At 40.8% G+C, this 20,655-nt stretch overlaps 1 protein-coding gene across 2 annotated transcripts in view; it reads right to left on the bottom strand.

Moving 5' to 3' along the window:
* NCAM2 (neural cell adhesion molecule 2) overlaps window positions 1-20,655 on the bottom strand; it is a 526,501-nt gene that overhangs the window by 232,350 nt on the left and 273,496 nt on the right. For both annotated transcript variants that reach the window (XM_034792868.1, XM_034792859.1), the window contains exons 2-4: window positions 7,066-7,140; window positions 3,882-4,088; window positions 244-387 (exon numbers count right to left, since the gene is read on the bottom strand). In XM_034792868.1, coding sequence (XP_034648759.1) covers window positions 244-387; window positions 3,882-4,088; window positions 7,066-7,140 — 426 coding nt within the window. The remainder of the gene's footprint in view (window positions 1-243; window positions 388-3,881; window positions 4,089-7,065; window positions 7,141-20,655) is intronic.

Genomic DNA, 20,655 nt, shown 5'->3' with positions numbered 1-20,655 from the left:
TAAAATTATTGGGTTAATATGAAACCAAAGTGAAATTGAAGGTACATCCTTTAATAAGATACCTAGTCTTGATTTAAAGCTTCAAGTGATGGAGAATTCACCACATCCATAGGTAAAATTAAAGTTTACGTTTAGGAACTACTCACTGCTATCCTACGTTGCAGTTTTGATATATCTTCTTTTAAAATAATATTTTAATCTATAAATAGAACATATAACTTAAAGAGTTACCAAAATACTAACTGTCAGCAATAGTTGTGACTTCCTCATTTCGATACAACCAGCTGACAACAGGTGCAGGTGAACTAGTAACATGGCAAACCACTTCAGCATCTTCTCCTTGTCTGAATTCTTGTGGGGTTATTATGTCTCGGAAAGTGAGCTTTTCTAAAAAGAAAGAAAACTGAATTTAACAAGCTTTTCCTGTTTTCTTTAGCAGTCCAAGATACATGCACAGTTACTCTGAACACAGCATCAAATCATAGAAAATTAGAGATGTGAAAGATAGTTTGTTTTTTCGGTGAGTGCAGTAGAGGACTGTTTACAGTGTATTTTCTATAGCTTTGGCCAGCCTAGGCATAAATGTTCCTGGTAATGAGAATTCCACTATTTCCCTTGAGAAATGACTGCATAATATCATAGAATCATAGAAAAGTAGGGCTGGAAGGGAGCTCAAGGGACCTCAAGAGGTTATCTAGTCCATTCCACCACTACTCCCTGTTAGGCAGCACCAAGTAAGATCATCCCTTACTGGTGTTTGTCCAACCTTTTCTTTAAAACCACCAATGAAAGGTGTTACACAACCTCCCTTGATAACCAATTCCAGTACTGAACTATCCTTACAGTTAGAAAGATTATCCTAATATTTAACCTAAATCTCCCTTGCTGCAAACTAAGCCCATTACTACTTCTCCTACCTTCTGTGGACTTGAAGAACAATTGGTTACCATCCCTTTTACAACAGCCCTTAACCTATTTGAAGACTTATCAGGTCCCCCATCAGTGTTCTTTTCCCAGGTTTGTTAACCCTTCCTCACAGGCCAGGTTTTCTAACCCCCCTTTCAAAATGTTTTTTGTTCTCCTGTAGACTTTCTCCAATTTGTCCCTTTTCCTTAAAGCATGGTGTCCAAAATTGGACATAATAGTCCAGCTGAGGCCCCACCAGAGCTGAGTAGAGTGGTATAATTATCTCCCTTGTGTTAAGTATAACACTCCTGTTAATATATCATAGAATGATATTAGCTTTTTTTTTTTAAATGCATCGTATTGTTGTCTCATAGTACTACTGCCTAGCTAGTTATTCCCCAGTTTCTATTTGTGCATTTGATTTCTCCTTCCTCAGTGTAGTGTTTTGCACTTGTTTTATTGAATTGCATCTTGTTAATTTCAGACTGATTCTCCAATTAATCAAGATCATTTTGAATTCTAACCCTGTCCTCCAAAGTACTTGCAATCCCTTCCATCTTGGTGTCATCCAGAAATTTTATATGCACACTGTCCACTCCATTATCCATGTCATTAATTAAAATATTGATTAGTGTCAGACACATAGGGGGCCCCACTAGATATGCCCTCCCAGTTTGATAGCAACCCATTAATACCTAGCCTTTGTGTATGGTATTTCAAACAGTTATGCATCCACCTTATAGTAATTTAATCTAGACCACATGTCCCTAGTTCATTTATGAGAATGTCACGTGGGACAGTATCATCAGAGTCTTTGAAGTAATCTCTTCAGTTTGAATATACAAAATAATTTCTTACTTTCTTCTTGCTTTCAACATTTTTGGGCCCAACTGTGGAACTCTTACTCATATTGTGAGCATTAATTACTCCAGTGAGTAGCTCTATTGACTCCATTATTTGGCGTTTTTCTTCAAGTCCCGGCTGTTGAAGGCAAGTGATTGTGAGAATTTCAGTTTTCATGGGGGAGGAGTAGTGTGGGGAGAACTTTCTAGCTATCATGGTTGTGGGAAAAGCCTGACATCATCAACTGGTTCAAAACCCAAAAGGCAAATAATAAGAAACCCAATTATTTTTAAATCATGTGATTTTTAGCCAATATGACCATTTTCTGGAGGTCTGATTTTTGAATGCTAAGGGTTGGTAATATCATAAGTAAGTACTCAGTTTTGTGAGTAAGGGTTGCATAATTTTAGCTGTTATTGCAAAATGGCTTTTACTCCACAACCTTCTTTAGGCACCACTGTGGAATTGTACAGACCTAAGAAGAGCTCTGGAGGAACTGCTTCTCCGTGACACATCCTCTCTCTATTCAACTCACTGCATATGGGTAGTGCAGAAACATGTGCCTCCTTTAGTCAGAGCAGATTGCTTTGCTTTCCTCCAATCCATCAATTCCAGTTCATGGCTGCCATAAAAGATAAGGAGAAGGCATCCCTACATTTCTGCCCCCTATCGCTCCCTATTCCCTTTTCAGAGATGTGAGAGCTGGAGTAAACAGTTCATGTGCTACCCAGAGCATAGACTGCTATCACTGCTTCTGAAGATGATACTAACAAACTGATCCAATATCCACTGAAATCAATGAGCTTAGGTTCAGACCCAAAAGGAAATCATCTTGCTGATCCTCTGCAACATATCATGTAGCCCTAAATGTGCTAGCTTTCAGGCAAAATTTCTGTCAAACTTCACACCTTGTGTCTGGCTTTCTATGGTTTTTTTTTTTTTTTGTTCCATCCTGAGAACTATTTTTTGTAAAGAACTACTATGTCTCTTCCTGACAGATTTCAAAGGATTTCTATCTTGCACAGCAGTCAACCTGTATAGTGATTGGCAGCTTTAAGCATAAAAATGATGACTTACAGAATATGAAATCCTTTCTTGGAACTACCAACTTTGCAACCATCATGTAATTGCTTGTTAACTGTCATCATCAGCCTGAATGGTGGTTTTATCAATTACATTTATTTTTAAAATTATCTATCATTGGATATCTGCTGTACCTTTAAAGCTGCAGTACTTTATTATTTTATCTTGCATTTACTTGTCATATTTCAGTTCATAAGTCTTGGCCTGACCATGAACCATATCCTGTCATGAATATTTAAGAAAATGTCACCATTCAAATCAATAAGGAATTCTGCCTAAATACTAATGGCACAATATGGCTCCTCTTTTTGGTTTTGTGTTAGCTTTAAGCCTCTTCTGTATAATGCATTTTGCATATTATATTTTTCTAATTGATGTAAAGAATTCAGTTCAATATTCTGTACTTTTTAAAGTGATGTCAGTTACAATTTGACAAAGTTTCTGTAAGATGCTTTTACATATTCATTTTGCATAACGCATTATATTTACATTTGAAGAAATAATCCTCCATTAATTGTTTAACTCAATTTTAAAAATAATAGTACTTTGGTGGCTTATACAGATTTATATCTCAACACATATAGGATTTTATGTCATATAAGTCCCTTATGCAGGCAAGAACAGGAAAAGATTAACATAAAAGCCATTGCAAACTGGTTTAAACGTATATGTTGTGTCTCTTGCACTCCAAATCAATGCACAATTTGACTATTGTAAGAGGATTTATTTTGGTGCATCTCTCTCTCTCTCTCTCTCTCTCTATCTCTCACAAACACATTTTGTCCTTTCCATAAGAGAGGTATATATGGTGCATCTTGATGATAAGTGATGCTATACCATACTGGATTAATGTACTCTGGATATCAATTCCATTCAAGTCTTTTTCACAGTAGATATGCTTGACTGCAACAGATACAATCTATTGCTCCTAAAATGAGATATATAGAGAAGGGGTATATATTTATTTAATGTTAATTTTCTGTATAGCAAATGGAATTCAAAATAGATCCTCTTTTTTATGGTTAGTTTTTCCTTTATGTTTCACTTACGATAAATTTCCAAAACAACAGTAGCTTCTTGAGTCTGTCCTTTTGCATCAGTTGCTTGACATCGATATATCCCAGCATCTTCTATATTTGCATTGTAAATAGTTAGCCGTGATCTAACACCTTCTTTTTGAATGACCACTCTTTGACTCGACGCAATCTTCTCTCCTTGTGGATTGTACCAGTCTATACTCTCTGGCTCACCAATCGCTACAAAAAGCAATGTTAAAAGAAAAGTTCAGCTAGACCCTAAGTAACATTCAGTTGAGTTCTTTCTTTGCAAAATCCAGCTTGCCTTGTCTGTAGGAGGAACACAAGTTATAAGAAAGAGAAAAGAGAAGCCAGCAAGTATGATGGCCATAATTTAACTATTTTGAGATATTAATAATAATTAGGAAAATGTTTATATATCCAGCTGAGCCAGATATCACCAAAATGTCCACATTGTCCAGTAATTATTTGGGACATCTGTGGGTATTTTAGAAAAATTGATTTCGATCAAACCTTTGCCCAAAATCCAAACAACCTTTTACAAGATTCAAAGACCAAAATCAGAGAACTTTCCCTCCTCCATGACATAATCTAATGTTCAAGTACTAGCAAATTTGTCCCTCTTGGTCCCAGCCTATGTTCAAATTTCAAAACAGATTAAAAAAACAAACTGTCAGATTTTTTTTTGACCTGCTCTACTGATTTTTCTCTCACAGATGTGTTTTCACTATATTCTATCTGAACCAAAAGCAAGTTTTTGGTTATGTATCAAATTACCATGGAGTACAGACATGGTAATAATCACATTTGTAGAAAGAAACATATTTTGAACCAGGATTACAACTTCATTTGGCCAGTTTTTTAGAAAAAAGTTTTCTTTTTAATAATTGTCTATGGAACAAAAGCATTTTGGCAAAAAAACAAAAACAAAAACTAAGAACATTACACAACATTATAGATGCAATCAGATACATGTTCACATGTTTGTATTTAAGAGTAAATATGTGCATTTTGCCATGTTTAATGGTTACCGTATAGCTTTAAGTTGCCATTGGACTAAAGTTTTTAAGTGAGCCAGGAATTGGTGAGCAACCACTCACCTATATTCAAAGAACAGTCCTTAAAACTGTATCATACTTTTCAAAAATTCTGATTTGCAGCTGGTAGAAGTTGTTTTTTGCTCTTTTTCTTTTTTTAAACACACAATGAATAAACTGTAACCCATCCAACTGCCTGAGTGGTTGGCATAAATCCCCTCAGATATAACTATATGTTAGATATTCAGATAACATTGGGCCAGATTCAATATCAAATCCTGGTATTACCACCTTCTGCATCACAGAATTACATACACCTTCCCCCGACTTGGAATAAAACTAAAATCTCAAGGCAGAGAGGTTTACTTCTCTGCAGAGGTTGTTATATAGCAGCTATGTGACATCAGATCACATCTCTGCCAAGGGAGGAGAGCCTGGAACCCTTCTTGCCCCGATGGATTATGAGAATGACATCGGCGAGGCTCCCAAGTATGTGAAAAGCCTCCTGACCCTGTGGCTGTGGGGATTGGTTTCTGCAGGTGATTGACAGTCAGCTGTGGAGAGCTCAAAGAGGCTGCATGCCCCAATGAGCAGTGACAGCTGAGAGTTCCACAAAGGTTCAGTTGACTTGTTTAACTGGACAGGAGGATATGCCTGAAAACCTAAGATGTCCCCCAGTGAGACAGGAGTGGGGAAGGACACAGGATCAGTCTGAACCAACACAAGATCCTGATGTGGCCCTCCGCTTTTGGCTGTTTGGAGTTTTAGGTAGTTGTTAACAAGGCTTATGAGGACATGTATTTTGCACGGTATGAGTCATCCGCTGATGAGTCATTTGAAAAGAATAATTAACTCTTACCTAATAACATTTAAAAGATCCAGCAGTTCCATTGTTACCGCAACAAAACTGAAACATTGTTTACAGACTACTGAGTAAGCATGTTGACAATACAAGTATGAATATTCTCATCTCAATGTATGGATAATTTTGACCACAATGACAGCATAACTCTAAATGCACATCCTATATAAAATTATCTCTAAGAAAAATTATTGGCCTCATCTTGAGAGAAGCTGAACACTCCAGTCACTAATTTGATTTATAAAACACAAACTCCAGGTTCCCTGATTTTTTTTAAACACGGTCAGTTATTAGCAGAACCTTGACTCCAGCAGGTAAATCAGTCCCATCCATAACAATAAAGCAACAGTCTCACCTATGCAGGTCTCAACCTGACATTGGTCAAGACCTTGGACCTCACTAATTGAACAAGATAAGACAAAGATACAAAGGGAAATCCTGACCCTTTTTAAGTCAGTAATAATTTTCCACTGACTTCAGTGGGGCCAGAATTCAACTCTTAGGGCTGGATGTCAGCAGGAAACTAAAACTACCTCAATGCCTCAGAACGAAACCTGGCAAAACTCCTGTTGACTTAAAATGGGTCAGGATTTCATCGCCATCTCCACACTAACCCTCTTAACATCTCCATACACATCCAATTAGATATGATAAAACAGACCCCTGTCAAAGCACATATGAGAGCATCTTTGACAATTTTTTTTCAGTACCTTTCAGGTTCAGGTCCTATGTTTGAGACATAAACTATTTGACAAAGTTTAGTAAAGTACTGCTGAAACTTTCCCTGGCTAAAAAGTTGATTTTATGAGAAAAAATAATTCTAACTTTTCAGGTTACATATGCTCTGTTGGATACTGAAACAGTCACTCAGGTGCAAGTTCAGAGCAGTATGCTATGTCTAATTTATTCATTAGCTATTTACCAAAAATGATTCAATTATGATCTTATATATTCATTCTAATATTAGTGTTTAGACAAGTACAATTATTTTAATAAAGCAAAAAAAATTAACATACATAAATAATTTATACTAATGGAAATCAATTTCAAAATAAGTGATTTAGTCTGTTTGGCATCTGAAATCAACAGTCTGTAGACTGAAAGCATACATTATGTGAAGCTAAGCAGGACTTGGTATTTATCACAACATGCAAGCAGTCAGAATTCAATGCAAAGATTGAAACAATATATTTTATATATAAAAATATTTCTAAGCCAATTAATAGCATTCAAATTATACAAAAGGTTGATCTGAAAATTTAGCAAAACATACCTGGAGATATAATGAAATACATACCTGTGCACGTGAAGAATTTGGATTCGCCCACACTAAGCTCTACCTTGCTAAGTGAAATCGTCACTTGAAGAAGAGCTGAAAAATACAATGTAAATTCAGCATGAATACATTTTGCATATATAAGTTAAAAGATGCCTATACACAGTATGATATATACTGTACAAACTGCACAAAAAAGATTGAGTGCCAGCTAAACATAGTATCTCCCAAAACAGAGTATTTATAGCGGGGGTGGGGGGAGAAATCTAAGAGTAAGCTAGAGATCATGTTTTAGATACAAACTATAACATCTCAGTAAAGTTAACTTGATGCGGAATGTCTTGGAGATCCTAAGTATTCAGTTTCTTTCTCTTTCTCTCTCTCACACACACACTCACACACAATAAAAAACTCTCTCAAATACATAGCCACTCTGTATGAAGAACCTAAGCAATACCAATACTTTACACGCTGCTTATTACAGATGCAGCACCGAAAGCACAAATGAACTAAGAAACCCTTTTTTCCAGAGATGTAATTCAATTAACACAGGGCCTTACTGAATCCTAGAGTAAGTAGGTGCATCTGCATAAGTCAATTTGGCACACAGAATTTGGCTTACATATGCACACACACCAAAATGGAATACTAAAAAAAACGTCATACTAATTGCAAGTTCTACTAGAAACAGAAACAAGTAAAATACCTGCCAGATGGAAAAGAACCAAAGTTTTAAGGAATGAAATTTTATTTACAAAGTTCTGAGAATGTTATAAAAAAGAATTATAGGGTGATTGGGGCTCTAAAAATATTAGATAGTGTCCTTTCAACTTCTTTTTTGTCTTGAAACACATGATTGATTCATCTAGCTCACAGGTGTGTAGAAGTGACTGAACGCCTTTAAAACCATGATCAGTACAATTGTGTCCAGTGAATGCTAAAGATGGCCAAATAGACTAAAGATTTCACCTCGTCAGCTCCTTGACCCACCATTATCATGGGAGTCTGAGGATATGTGTACACTAGAACTAAACACCCATGGCTGGCCTGTGCCAACTGACTTGGGCTTGCAGGTCTAGGGCTAAGGGGTTGTTACACTATGGCATAGACATTTGGGTGTGGGCTGAAGTCCGAGCTCTGGGACCTTCCCCACTCGCAGGGTCCTAGAACCCAGGCTCCAACCCGAGCCCAAACACCTACACTACAATTAAACTATCCTTCAATCTGAGTCCGGCAAGTCTGAGTCAGCTGGCACAGACAAGCTGAAGGTTCTTGTTTGCAGTGAGAGGACAGTTGGGGGTGGGCAGAATTACTATCAAAATTATTGTATATGACAAAACCTCTTTCTTGCATGAATATGTTACATTTTAGAACACTTTGAAAAACTCCTTGTACAGTACTGACTGTACTGCTGTTAACTACAGGATAAAAAATGAAAGCAGAAGACCAAAAACAGATTTGAAAGAGTATTTCGTACATAATATAGCTCCATATGGCAATTACTACCATCAATAAAAGACAATCCAAACAATTATGCAATACCTGTTCTATCTCTACATAAACAGCTTGGGAAAGGGAAGACACAGACCACATGTGAAGTTATAGACTAATAACCCATGTAATGTAAGAGAAAGTGGTCCTCTTCGTAGAACAGCAGTAATGGCCTAAAACACTTACAAATCAAAAGTTCTTCTAAAACCCACCCTAAACTTTTAATGAGTAACAAGTTGGCATGATTTAAGTCATTATCTACTTAACTACTTTTAATTTATTCAGTTGTTCTGAACAAGAATTAAATGCTTGAGTGCTGGACTTTGGGTATTCTCTGTGAGGGATCCTCAACTATGGATCTTTGTTAAGGGCATCAGAATGAGCTCAAGTCTGCCCATTTTCACAGACTGATGCCAAACCCATTGTGACAGGATCCCCGGGATGCAACCTGGAACTAGGGCAATGCTGCTTCCCCGTAACTCTCTAGCATGGGCTGTCACTCAGAATGCTATGTTAGTGACATGCAGAAAACCCCTCTGGGAACTGTTATCACTCAGTACAACAGCATGTGCAACCCCAAACCCAGATAGATTGCATGAATGCTCCCTGAGCCACTTACAAAACAGAGAAAGGCACCAGCAAATCTGTCAACTCCCCAGCCTTGCACCCCTGGAATATTCCATGCCCTGGTCAGAAGCCAGACCAGTGTATGTTTATTACCCAGTCCATCCGTCCTTCTATGTGGAGAGGATGATCACTAGCCTTTGTAAACTGAGCTGAGATTTCCCAAGCACTTCAAGCAAAACACACTGTTTTAGGTAAAATATAAAACAGATTTCTTAGTTACAGAAAGATAGATTTTAAGTGATTATAACTCTTAGGCCCAAAAGGTCAAAGATAGTTACCAAAGAAAATAAAAGATAAGTGCACAGTCTAAATCTCTAAACCTCATTTGACTTGGCAGTATTTGAAACAAGCAGTTTTCTCACCCCACTGGATGTTGCAGTTCTTAATACACAAGCTTCCCCTTTAAGGCTGGGACAATGTAAGCCCATTGCTTCTTGTCCTATCCTTAGAGAATAAAAAGAACAATTTTTCTCCCTCCTCCTTGTAACAACCTTTTATGTACTTGAAAACTGTTATGTCCTCTCTCAGACCTCTCTTCTCCAGACTAAGCAAACCCAATTTTTTTTCAATCTTCCCTCACAAGTCATGTTTTCCAGACCTTTAATCATTTTTGTTGATCTTCTCTGGACTTTCTCCAATTTGTCCACATCTTTTCTAAAATGTGGCACCCAGAATTGGACACAATACTCCAGTTGAGGCCTAATAAGTGTGGAGTAGAGACATAATTCTCATGTCTTGCTTACAACACTCCTGCTAATACATCCCAGAACGATGTTTGCTTTTTTTGCAACAGCATTATACTGTTGAGTCATATTTAGCTTGTGATCCACTATGACTCCCAGATCCCTTTCCGCAGTACTCCCTACTAGACAGTCATTTCCCATTTTGTATGTGTACGGCTGATTGTTCCTTCCTAAGTGGAGTACTTTGCATTTGTCCAGGGATTGGCAACTTTTGGCATGCGGCCCGCCAGGGTAAGCCCTCTGGTGGGCCGGGCCGGTTTGTTTACCTGCCACATCTGCAGGTTCAGTTGATTGCGGCTCCCACTGGCCGCGGTTCACCACTCCGGGCCAATGGGGGCGGCAGGAAGCGGTGACCAGCACATCCCTCGTCCCATGCCGCTTCCCGCAACCCCCATTGGCCTGGAACAGCAAACTGCGGCCAGTGGGAGCCGTGATAAGCTGAACCTGTGGACACAGCAGGTAAAGAAACCAGCCTGGCCCGCTGGGGGGCTTACCCTGGCAGGACGCGTGCCAAAGGTTGCTGATCCCTGCATTTGTCCTTATTGGGGAATTTCATCCTATTTACTTCAGACCATCTATCCAGTTTATACAGATCATTTTAAATTGTAATCCTATCGTCCAAATCACTTGCAACTCCTCCCAGCTTGTATCGTCCGCAAACTTTATAAGTGTGCTCTCTTGTGCATTTTCAAAATTAAACTCCATGTCTGCTGCTCCAAAGAAACTAAACACTTACTTTGCTCATTGCTGGGATGACTATATTGCAATTCAATGTGGAAAATGCCCTGTTGTTGCAGCACATAATTCTTCATTAGATATTCTATTTCCCCTCCGTCTCCAGAATAGAGCAGCTGACCCTTGAGAATAGACTGGGTGGACTCCTTTGAGTAGTTTCCAGAAGCAGCCAACACCCTACACAGTTAAGGAAAGGTTCTTACTCAGAAGACCAAACATCAGTCAGAGATCACCAAAGAGGTTGTAGTTCAAAGTTGTCATCCTTTTCCTTGGCTAACAGGTTTTATTGGTTGTTGTATTATCAGAGCCAAATAAAATTAAACTATCAAGGACAGGCCACTTTATTGGTTGTTGTATTATCAGAGCCAAATAAAATTAAACTATCAAGGACAGAATGACTGTCATACTACTTGCTGTCATACATTAAGCAATCAGCTCTTCATGGAATGGACTGTCTTTTATTGTGTGTTTGCACAGTGCCTAGTACAATGGGATCCAGTTCTTGGTTGGCTCTTATGCACTACCAAAATGCATACATTACTCTTGTTTGTAGCTTGAATAACTTCTGTTTAATGTAGGACAGTGGTAAGGGAGGAGGTTTATGTAAAGCCAGAATCCAGCATTTTGGTCTGCAGAATGAAGAGAATGTGTTTCCTAATGGTGAGAGCAGCTTCCAGTTGCAAATGGCACTGCATTGTTTTTTCTTTCCCCTTCCCTGCCCCCGGATCCCTTGCCTTTTGTTAACAATAAGATAACCTCTATAATGAACAGGTGGCCTCCCTTAAAGGCAGGTTCTGTGACCTTCTGTAGACATATAGTCAAATACTGTCTACTGGATGAGGTCTTAAATATATGAGGCAATGCTAATAATGGACTTGTCTACACCGGGCACTTAGTTTGCACTGAGTTGACATGCACTAGTTGGTGATCTATACTTAGGCCATGCTAATAACATGCACATGGGATGATTGTTCTCCCTTTCAATTTGTATCATTGTGTACACACATCAGGGGTTTGGGGCACACTAAGGGTATGATATTCTGGGGGAGTATCCCATAGTCCTTTGCTTCGCTGCTGAGCAATGTGTATTCCGGGATTTTTCTCACTACATATTATGGGATGCATAGGAGAAGCCATGTGGAAGCCAGTGCAATTCTGGAACTTGGGGTCAAAGTAAAAAAGAAAATCTCATGATTCTGCTATCTTATCCCTATTTCCTTTTTTTTTTTTTTTCTGGGATTGCTGTCAGCCAGCATGGACCCAGCAATGATCTGCAGCACTATGCCAGTAACTGTGAATACTCAGAGGCTGTTTGGCCTTTATCTGAGCTCTTGAAGCAGTTTTTGAATTTCGCTAATTGCACCGAGCAGATGCTGTGACTGCAGCAGTGGCTTCTCCAGCAGCAGCAGCAGCAACAATGGAGAAAGGAGGATGACACTAAGCAACTGCTACTACGGAAGCTGTTCCTGGATCAGTTCCATGCAGTGCAGTGCCATTACTTGGGCTTGCCCCAGGGCTACAGTGGCAGTGTACGAACATGCCATATGCTCTATGTGTTGAGAAGTGGGTTGTCATTGCCATCTGGAAGTTGGTCACCCTTGAACATTAGCAGCCTATAGTCAACTAAATCAGCCCATGGAGATTGACTGTTAGGGCCATTACTGTGTGCAGTGGTGTTGTAGCCATATCATAGAATCATAGAATCTCAGGGTTGGAAGGGACCTCAGGAGGTCATCTAGTCCAACCCCCTGCTCAAAGCAGAACCAATCAGTCCCAAGATATTAGAGACAAGGTGGGTGAGGTAATGCCTTCTGTTGGTGAGAGAGACAAGCTTTCAAGGTAAACAGAACTCTTCCCCAGCTGTGGTGGGCCTGCTTTCAATACTGGGGTCCTGACACTTAATCCTTAGGCCCGCTGGGGCCATTGTCACGCAGGTGCATGATGCCGTGCATAAGGTACTTTTGCAGTAGGTTATAAAACTTAATGCTCAGGAGATTATTGATGGCTTTGAATGCCTGGGGTTCACAAACTGCACTGGGGCAACTGAGGAGACCCATATGCCTACAATTTGCCTCCTCCCGGAATCAGGGTTCAGTGTATATAAATAGAAAGGAATATTTCTCCATGGTGCCCCTCCATAAATGTAGGGTGGTCTAAAAAGATACACAGTGCTAGGATCTTTCACAAAACATCTCGATTTGCCTTAATGAATAAAGAAATTTGCCCCCAGGATCACTATGGACATTCATGATATGGAGATTGCCCTGGTTATCCTGGGAGACCTAGCTTATCCTGTGCTTTCTTGGTTAATGAAGCCATTCACAGGCCATTTGGGCAGGAGGAAGGAACTGTTTTACTATTGCCTCAGTAGATGCAGAATGACGGTGGTGTGTCCAATTTGCTGTCTGAAAGGAAAGTGGCACAGTTTATGGAATAGGCTGAAAGCTGTGCCCAAGATTATATCGGCAGGTTGAATTTTGCAGCGTATAACGAGAGTAAGAGAGAAAGTGTTAACAATGGGTGGGAGGCTGAGGTGCAGAAACTTTTTCAGAGGTTTGAGCTGCCAGCAAAGCATCCACTAGAAAACAGAAACAACCAGGGCAATACTGTCATTAATGCCTATTGCTCACTCTTTCAATCTCAGCCCTGCAACAAAGAAGTTGTATATCCAACTGCTAACTGCTATCCTAGAGGTGATGGGGGGAATGTATTATGAGCAATACTGGCTCTTATGCATGTTGGAAGTGGCACATTGTGGCAATCCTTATTTTATCCTGTGCTTATACCGTTGTCCTTTTGTAAAACCTATGATTTATGCAAAACTTATGTTTTTTTCTGACAATTTAATTTAAAAAACTGTTACAATCATTCATAAACAATTATATAACAACCAGAAACACACATTTAATTCAAACAACAAAGAAACACAGCTTTGAAGTGACACAGTGCAGTGGAGGGCAGCACATAACAATGGGGGAAGTGAAACTCAAATTCACAGGCAAGAAAACATCTAAGGCTCTGCCTTGTCTTGTTCTTAGCCCTTCTAGAATTGAGTGTCGGGTCTCAAAGTTATCAGGGGAACAATATAGCTTGAAAGAGTTGGGATCCCAGTTGCAATTGTTCTCACTGCCCTGAGCTGGGGCCAGGGAGGGGAATGGCCTCTGGAAACACAACTGTGGAGGTACAGCAGGGAACATATGCTGGTATTTCCAGTACCTTGCATTGTGTAGGAGCTGAAAAACATGGCTGGATCCTGGTTGAGGGCACAGGATTGTCTGTGGGTCCACTAGCTGTATGCTCTGCAGAAGAATATTTTTCTTCGGTACTGCCTCCGGAATCGCCTCTGCATGTTCCTGTATTTCTCTACAGTGTCTTTGCCAAGGCAACACTCTCTCTGGAGAACTGCCTATCTTTCCCCCTCTTCAGCCTCAAATACAACCTCCACTTCTCTCTTGTATTCAATTTGGGGGAGAAGGGAGTCTGCAGTGAGATCTGTGAACATTGCATTCTGAATTCTCCATTCCTTCCCCCTCTGGTTAGCCAGCCATTTCAGCCATTGAGAAAGGCCCTGTCCATGAGGGTCTGAGTGCTGCAGGTACTGTGGCTGGGGGAGTAGGAAAAACAACAACAACAAGCAGTTGTTTGCTCATATTCCAGGGAGGCTATGATAGCATTTTTTTAACATGCATTTCTGATTTTCCCTTCCTGAGATTATTGCCAGTCTTGGAGGAACCTCAGAGATAGGGTATGGAGGAGGGAGCTAGAATAGGATTTTGGGGTTGGCAATATATACTGTTTGGGTTTGCAATTGTGCCTTGGAAGCTGGGTGTGGGGAAGCTGGGAATTATGTTCCCAGTTTGGCTTTGCTGTGCCTTAGAAGTGCTTCTGTGGGGCCAAAGGGAGTAGCAGGGGGCAGCTGGGGAGCAAGCTGGATAATAATCCCCTCGACATCCCCTTTATGCTGTCCTGACTCTCAATGACATTATATTGAGGCAGGTGACTAGGATGCAAAGAATAACCCTTTTCAAAAAGGCTAAGGCAGTCCAGTGAGATATGCAGGGAAACTATTCACCAGAATGGTCCCCCTGCCCCACAGAAGAGCTGTAGGAGAGGAAGAGAATTGCAAGGTATACTGGAGTCAATGACCATTCTGTTATCCCACAGGATGTCCACACCAAATGAAAACAACGTATCTGTCTTAAATTCTGCTTATCTCCCCTGCAGACATGCTGAAGGCACAGAGAAAAACAGACTGGATTCTCCACTGATTGATTGAAGCCAGTTCCCAGTCTCTCTCTATGTAGGTCTGTGAAAACCCATTAAGAGCTATAGAGCTACGATATCCCTAAGGTAAACTTATTTTCCCATATGAATGCTTGTTACTGGGCATATATACTTCAGCAGAGAGCAGCAGCCTTAGTACCTTTACGGGCATGCAATGCCCTTGTTTATATCATGTAAATTGATTATACTAACCAAACTCCTTTTCCTGGAACAATTAAATCAATAAACTGTGTGAATTTCACACAAGTGAATGTTTTCACTAGTTGAATATGCTGTGGGGGAGGGGGGGTACAGATTGCAGTTGCACCATGCTGCCATCTGCCATTTTGAGTGAATGGGTTTGGGGGGGAACATTTGCTGGGCAGGGGAGAGGAAAAGGAAAATAGATAGATGTGTGTGTGCCCTCCATGGCATTGACTTGTAAATAGTTGACAGTCAGAGCTTTAGAATGAGAGAGAAGCAGATTGCCAGGCGGGAGCATGTACAGGGAGGAGCGAACAGAGAGTGTGGCTGAGGGAGGGAGGGAGGGAAGGAGGCAGATGGGGGTGGAGACTTCGAAAGGCTCCTAGTTCACAAAATAACTGCAGGTGTGCAGCAGCCAGAACGGAAGTTAGTACAGCTGTATAGTATAAGAAAAAAATTTTGAGGATAGACACTTACATGCTGAGGTTTCAACGATACATATTTCTTCCAGTGACTGGCCTCAAGAGCTTGCTGCACTGACACTTCATCCCAGATGGAGAGATCTAGAGTCTCAGTGTGACTACAAGTGGGTACTCGAGACATGGTGTAGAGGCTTCTGGAGTAATGGTATAGCAATACTGATACAGTTGAATCCAGGAGCAAATGGGCAAATTCTGGCTCCATGCCAGTTTTGAAATGAGGGAGGGGACATTCAGTCAACTTGACATTAGAGAAGTGGCGGGCACGCAGGTAAACAGACCGGTCAGTAAGGGACACTCACAAAACAGTGTGGAATAGCAGCTGGAGGGCTGCCAAAGTAGTGTTATGGCAGCGTTGCATGCACACAAACAATGGACGGAACTAACTCAATTTGCATCAAACTTAGTACACTTTGTAAGAGGACTCCACAGTCCTTAATATAAATGTGGAGTTGGGGCATTCTAAGGAATTGTGTTGTGTATACACAGGAATTTTCATAGTAGACTAACTCAAGTTACAGCAAACAAATGCCTCCCTCCTCCTGCCTATCCACCAAAATACACAAGCCCAGTAAGTGATATTCAGTATAACACATTTTCAATATGATAAAATGAAAATTGGATTGGAACAAATCTAATCTGCCAAATGGGAATACATGTGCTTAATTCCCCAGTTACTGCACATCTGAAAGTTTGTCCAGAGGGATCACAGACATACAGATTCATATGCCAGAAGACCCATACATTCCAGCTCATAGTTATTAACAAGGAAAGGAAGTTTCTCTCTATACATGAAACTAAGTTTCTATGGCATAGCATGAAATAAAATGAAGTAAACTGTTCAAAATGTCAGTTGAAAAGATCATAAATAAACCATTTCACTAGGAACGTTTGTCTTCTGAGACTAAGAAGCAAGTAATACATCTGGAAGAAACTGAAGGAAACATTTGAATACATTTATTCCAAAAAAGGGTCACCAATGCCTACTTTTGCATATGTCTACACTGCAGCTGGGAACATGCCTCTCAGCCTGGGTAAACAGATATGCTCTAATTCTGCTCAAGATAGTGCACTAAAAATAGTCATGTGGAGGTTGTAGCAGGATGGGCTAGCTGCCCAAGTATAGACTCAGGGTATTGGACAGGCTTGCACTCAGGTATCTAGACCATGCCACCGCTTGTGCCACAATATCCACGCTGCTATTTCTAGTTTGATCATGCTGGTCTTTCTGGGCTAGGGGGCACCCAGTCGGCTGTGGTGTGGATAGACCTTTGCAAACAGATTTGCAAAAGAGTTGAGCTTCTAATGAGGCACCTAAATGAAGTGACTATATTTTCCAAAGTTCTCAGGATGCAGCTGCTTCCATTGACCACTCTCTTGTGCAGCTAAAGGAAATGCGAATCGTGCAAGGCCTGAAGAGTTACCATATATACTCATTCATAAGCTAAATGTTTTTAGTGTAAAAGGGAAGCACCAGAGATGGGGGTCGGCTTATGAATGGGTATAGAGAGGGAGAGGTGGGACACAGCCCCTCTCCCCAACAGAGGCAGCAAGGAGAGGCAGCACAGCAAGAGACAGAAGGGAAGAGGCGGAGCCAGAGTCTCTCCGCTTCTGGCCACGCGGCTCTCCCCCCAGCCTCCAAAGCAGCTGCAGCTCTGGGGCTGGCAGGCTACAGCCGTGCCGCTCAGCCCCACCCCCCAGAGCAGGCTGTGGCTGCGCCGCCTGAGCACCGGAGCACGCTGCGACCATGCCGCCTGGCCCAGCCCACTGGCACATGCTGCGGCCACGCTGCCCGGTCTGGCCCGACGAAGCATGCTGCAGCCGTGTTGCCCAGCCTGCCAGAGCAGCTCCAGCCAGGTCAGAGACATCCTCCCCTGGCCCTTCCCAGATAAGGTGGGAAAGGATGGGATGGGGAGAGTGTGGGGGTCCCGGGCTAGGGTTGGGGTCATGTGTGGGGTGATCACAGGAGTTACTCCCCTGACTCCCAGCTTCTCCCCCCAAAAAAATTTCCCCACCAATTCCTGTCCCGGCCCATCAGGGTAAGCAGCTGGGGCACCAGGACACTTTGTTTACTTAGGTTTACCTCCATGCCTGCGGACACTTGAGGTAAACAAACCATCTCGGTCCACCAGCTTATCCTGATGGCCCGGGAGCCAAAGTTTGCTGACCCCTGAATTATAGGGTCGGCTTATGAATGGGTTATAAAAGTTTTCCATTTTTATGTATCCATCTGGGGTGGGAGGTCGGCTTATAAATGATCGAGTATATACGGTACTCATTTTCTGCTGAGTGGGATCAGGCAATGGCTGTGTAGATGCTCTCACCCAGACCTCAGGAGTGGTCCTGTATGACCACGAGGCTTACCTGCTGAGCCTGTGACAAAGTTCCATACCACGGCTATTAAGCCAAAGAATAATGTTCTGGTTTGCAGTTGGTTCTGATGCTCATGGAACCAGGAACAGGACACAAACACAGGCACATCTTCTGCTCCATTGCCAATAGCAGATTCTTGCTCTGACACCACTATCAATCCTAGAACTATGATCTAATTTTACCCTTCATCCTCCCTGCAGTCCATGGAGAGGAGGCAGGCCCCCTGAGATGGACAGTTGAGAAGCTGTGTGATCTGACAAACGCATTCTGGAGCAAAGGAAAAGAGTTTGAAACCAAGTGTAGGATGTGTATTTTTGTTATAAAAACAACAAGGAGTCTGGTGGCACCTTAAAGACTAACAGATTTATTTGGGCATAAGCTTTCGTGAGTAAAAACCTCACTTCTTCGGATGCATAGAGTGAAAGTTACAGATGCAGGCATTATATACTGACACATGGAGAGCAGGGAGTTACTTCACAAGTGGAGAACCAGTGTTGACAGGGCCAATTCAATCAGGGTGGATGTAGTCCACTCCCAATAATAGATGAGGAGGTGTCAATTCCAGGAGAGGAAAAGCTGCTTCTGTAGTGAGCCAGCCACTCCCAGTCCCTATTCAAGCCCAGATTAATGGTGTTGAATTTGCAAATGAATTTTAGTTCTGCTATTTCTCTTTGAAGTCTGTTTCTGAAGTTTTTTTGTTCAATGATAGTGACTTTTAAATCTGTAATAGAATGACCAGGGAGATTGAAGTGTTCACTTACCTTTGAACTTTTTTACTATAACTTTTTGTTATAGTATTCGGAAGCAATAAATCATCCAGAAGTCCATGATGTACCCAAAGCATTCCTCTTTATATTAACCTGTCCATAATAACTACAAGAGGGGATGGGAAGTAAATCCTAGGGTCAGTTTAGCCAAACTCTGTAGAAAAGCCAGTTAGCTAGTCTCACACTTAAGTTACACTACAAATAAATCTGGTGATTGAGGGACCTCAAAAACTCGGAGTCTGGATGAATATCCCAAATATGAAGAAACGTATAGTGCTCCTCTACCCCCACACAAGCCCCATATACATTTAATGGTATGGTATTCTTCCAATCTTGCCGATTTTCTACAGGGAATTAAGTATCTTAGCATCTCAATAACACTGTTTGGAGAGTTTAGTTACACAGCATACCCTTGCATTTAATAAACTGATGGGAACTATGCAAATTCAGTATATTAAGTAATATGTTCTAGATAGGTTTTGAAAATAACACTGTGCTATGAAAGGTCAAAGCAAAAATAGGGGACGCTTTTCCTCCAAGAATGAAATATACTTCTGAAATAGTCCTCTCTCTTCTCTATCTTAAGAGCTTTAGCAAAAATGTTCAACCGCATTTATAATTCTAAGCATAAACCCAATAATAAACTCTCTAAAGATATAGTATCTACATCCATGAAATCAAAATGAAATCACAGTTTCTACATATGGTACTTTAATATTTACAAAATAGGAAAATATCAGACCATCTGCCCCATTTTTACAGCCTAGCCAACATTGCCCTTTACTGGCATTGCTTTATGTAAATAGGAATAGAAAAATATTCCTTTATGTAAATTAGAACAGGAAAATATTGTCTAAGTGATTAGTCTAGCAATCTGTGCTTATGAGGTAGTCAAGCAGAGAGTCCATTATAAGGCTAACAGAAGCTCGCTCATCATTTATTTGAAGTGTGACATTTAATTAAAACTAAAATATTGTGAAGAGACTGCACAACACAAAAAGTTTTACATTTCATCCACATTTATTTCAGTGGAAACCACTTAGACATGTAAGGTATTAGGTAACCTGATGATGCCAATATACAGCAGCATGCATATTTTTAAGTTATTGCTGTACATCAACAACTAATAAATTAAATTACAGGCAACAGTTCGTATCAAGACTGGTTTCAAGGTCTCTGGATGCATGAGTGAATGCTTTGCCCATCAGGTCAATTAAGCTATTCCACAGACTCAAGCCAGCAGAGGGTATGTTTATAACTGTGTTACAGAGAAACCAGAATTCAAACATTTGCTACTTGCAGGTTCTGAGAAAATACTGCTTCTTCCCACGTTTCCAAGGATATTACAGTCTAAGCCAATGAACATTTACAGTGCATTCCTAGGCACACCACTTTCAGGAGAACACGCTGTGAAAAACACTGCTACCATAACATCAACTGCTGTGGGGAAATACCCACTCAGCCATAGGGAGGTGTCATTGTACAGCAGTGAATAAAGTAGAATCTGAGAGGAAACTGGATGGGATATACAATCTCTCTCCTGTACAATGCTGTCAGTAGTGATGAAGAGTTGTAATGGGGTAGCAGGATTCTGATGTTGAGCTACCTGCTTAACTGGTTTGGAAAACATCCAGGGTGATACTAATGCAAGAGAAAACTAAGAGAGGAAGATCTGAAGGGCATTCCCTAGTCAAACTCCAGAAGGAAGCTTGAGATGAAGTTTACATTAAGTTTTCGGAGGATTTTGTTTTGGTTTTAATTATACAGTGGCACCCAAGGAAGAGTTTGAAGACTGACAGTGGGTCTGTGTGTTCAGTTAAGTACGGGGAGAGGTTAAGCTCATCTGTACCACTGAATAACTATTCAGTAGTCCCTTTCATGACTACAAGATCCAGGCCAGGACTGATGGGAGACCCTAGCTATTTCAAT

This window comes from Trachemys scripta, chromosome 1, assembly GCF_013100865.1.
Source record: "Trachemys scripta elegans isolate TJP31775 chromosome 1, CAS_Tse_1.0, whole genome shotgun sequence".
NCBI lineage: Eukaryota > Metazoa > Chordata > Testudines > Emydidae > Trachemys > Trachemys scripta.
This window is presented reverse-complemented; position numbering and strand designations above follow the sequence as displayed.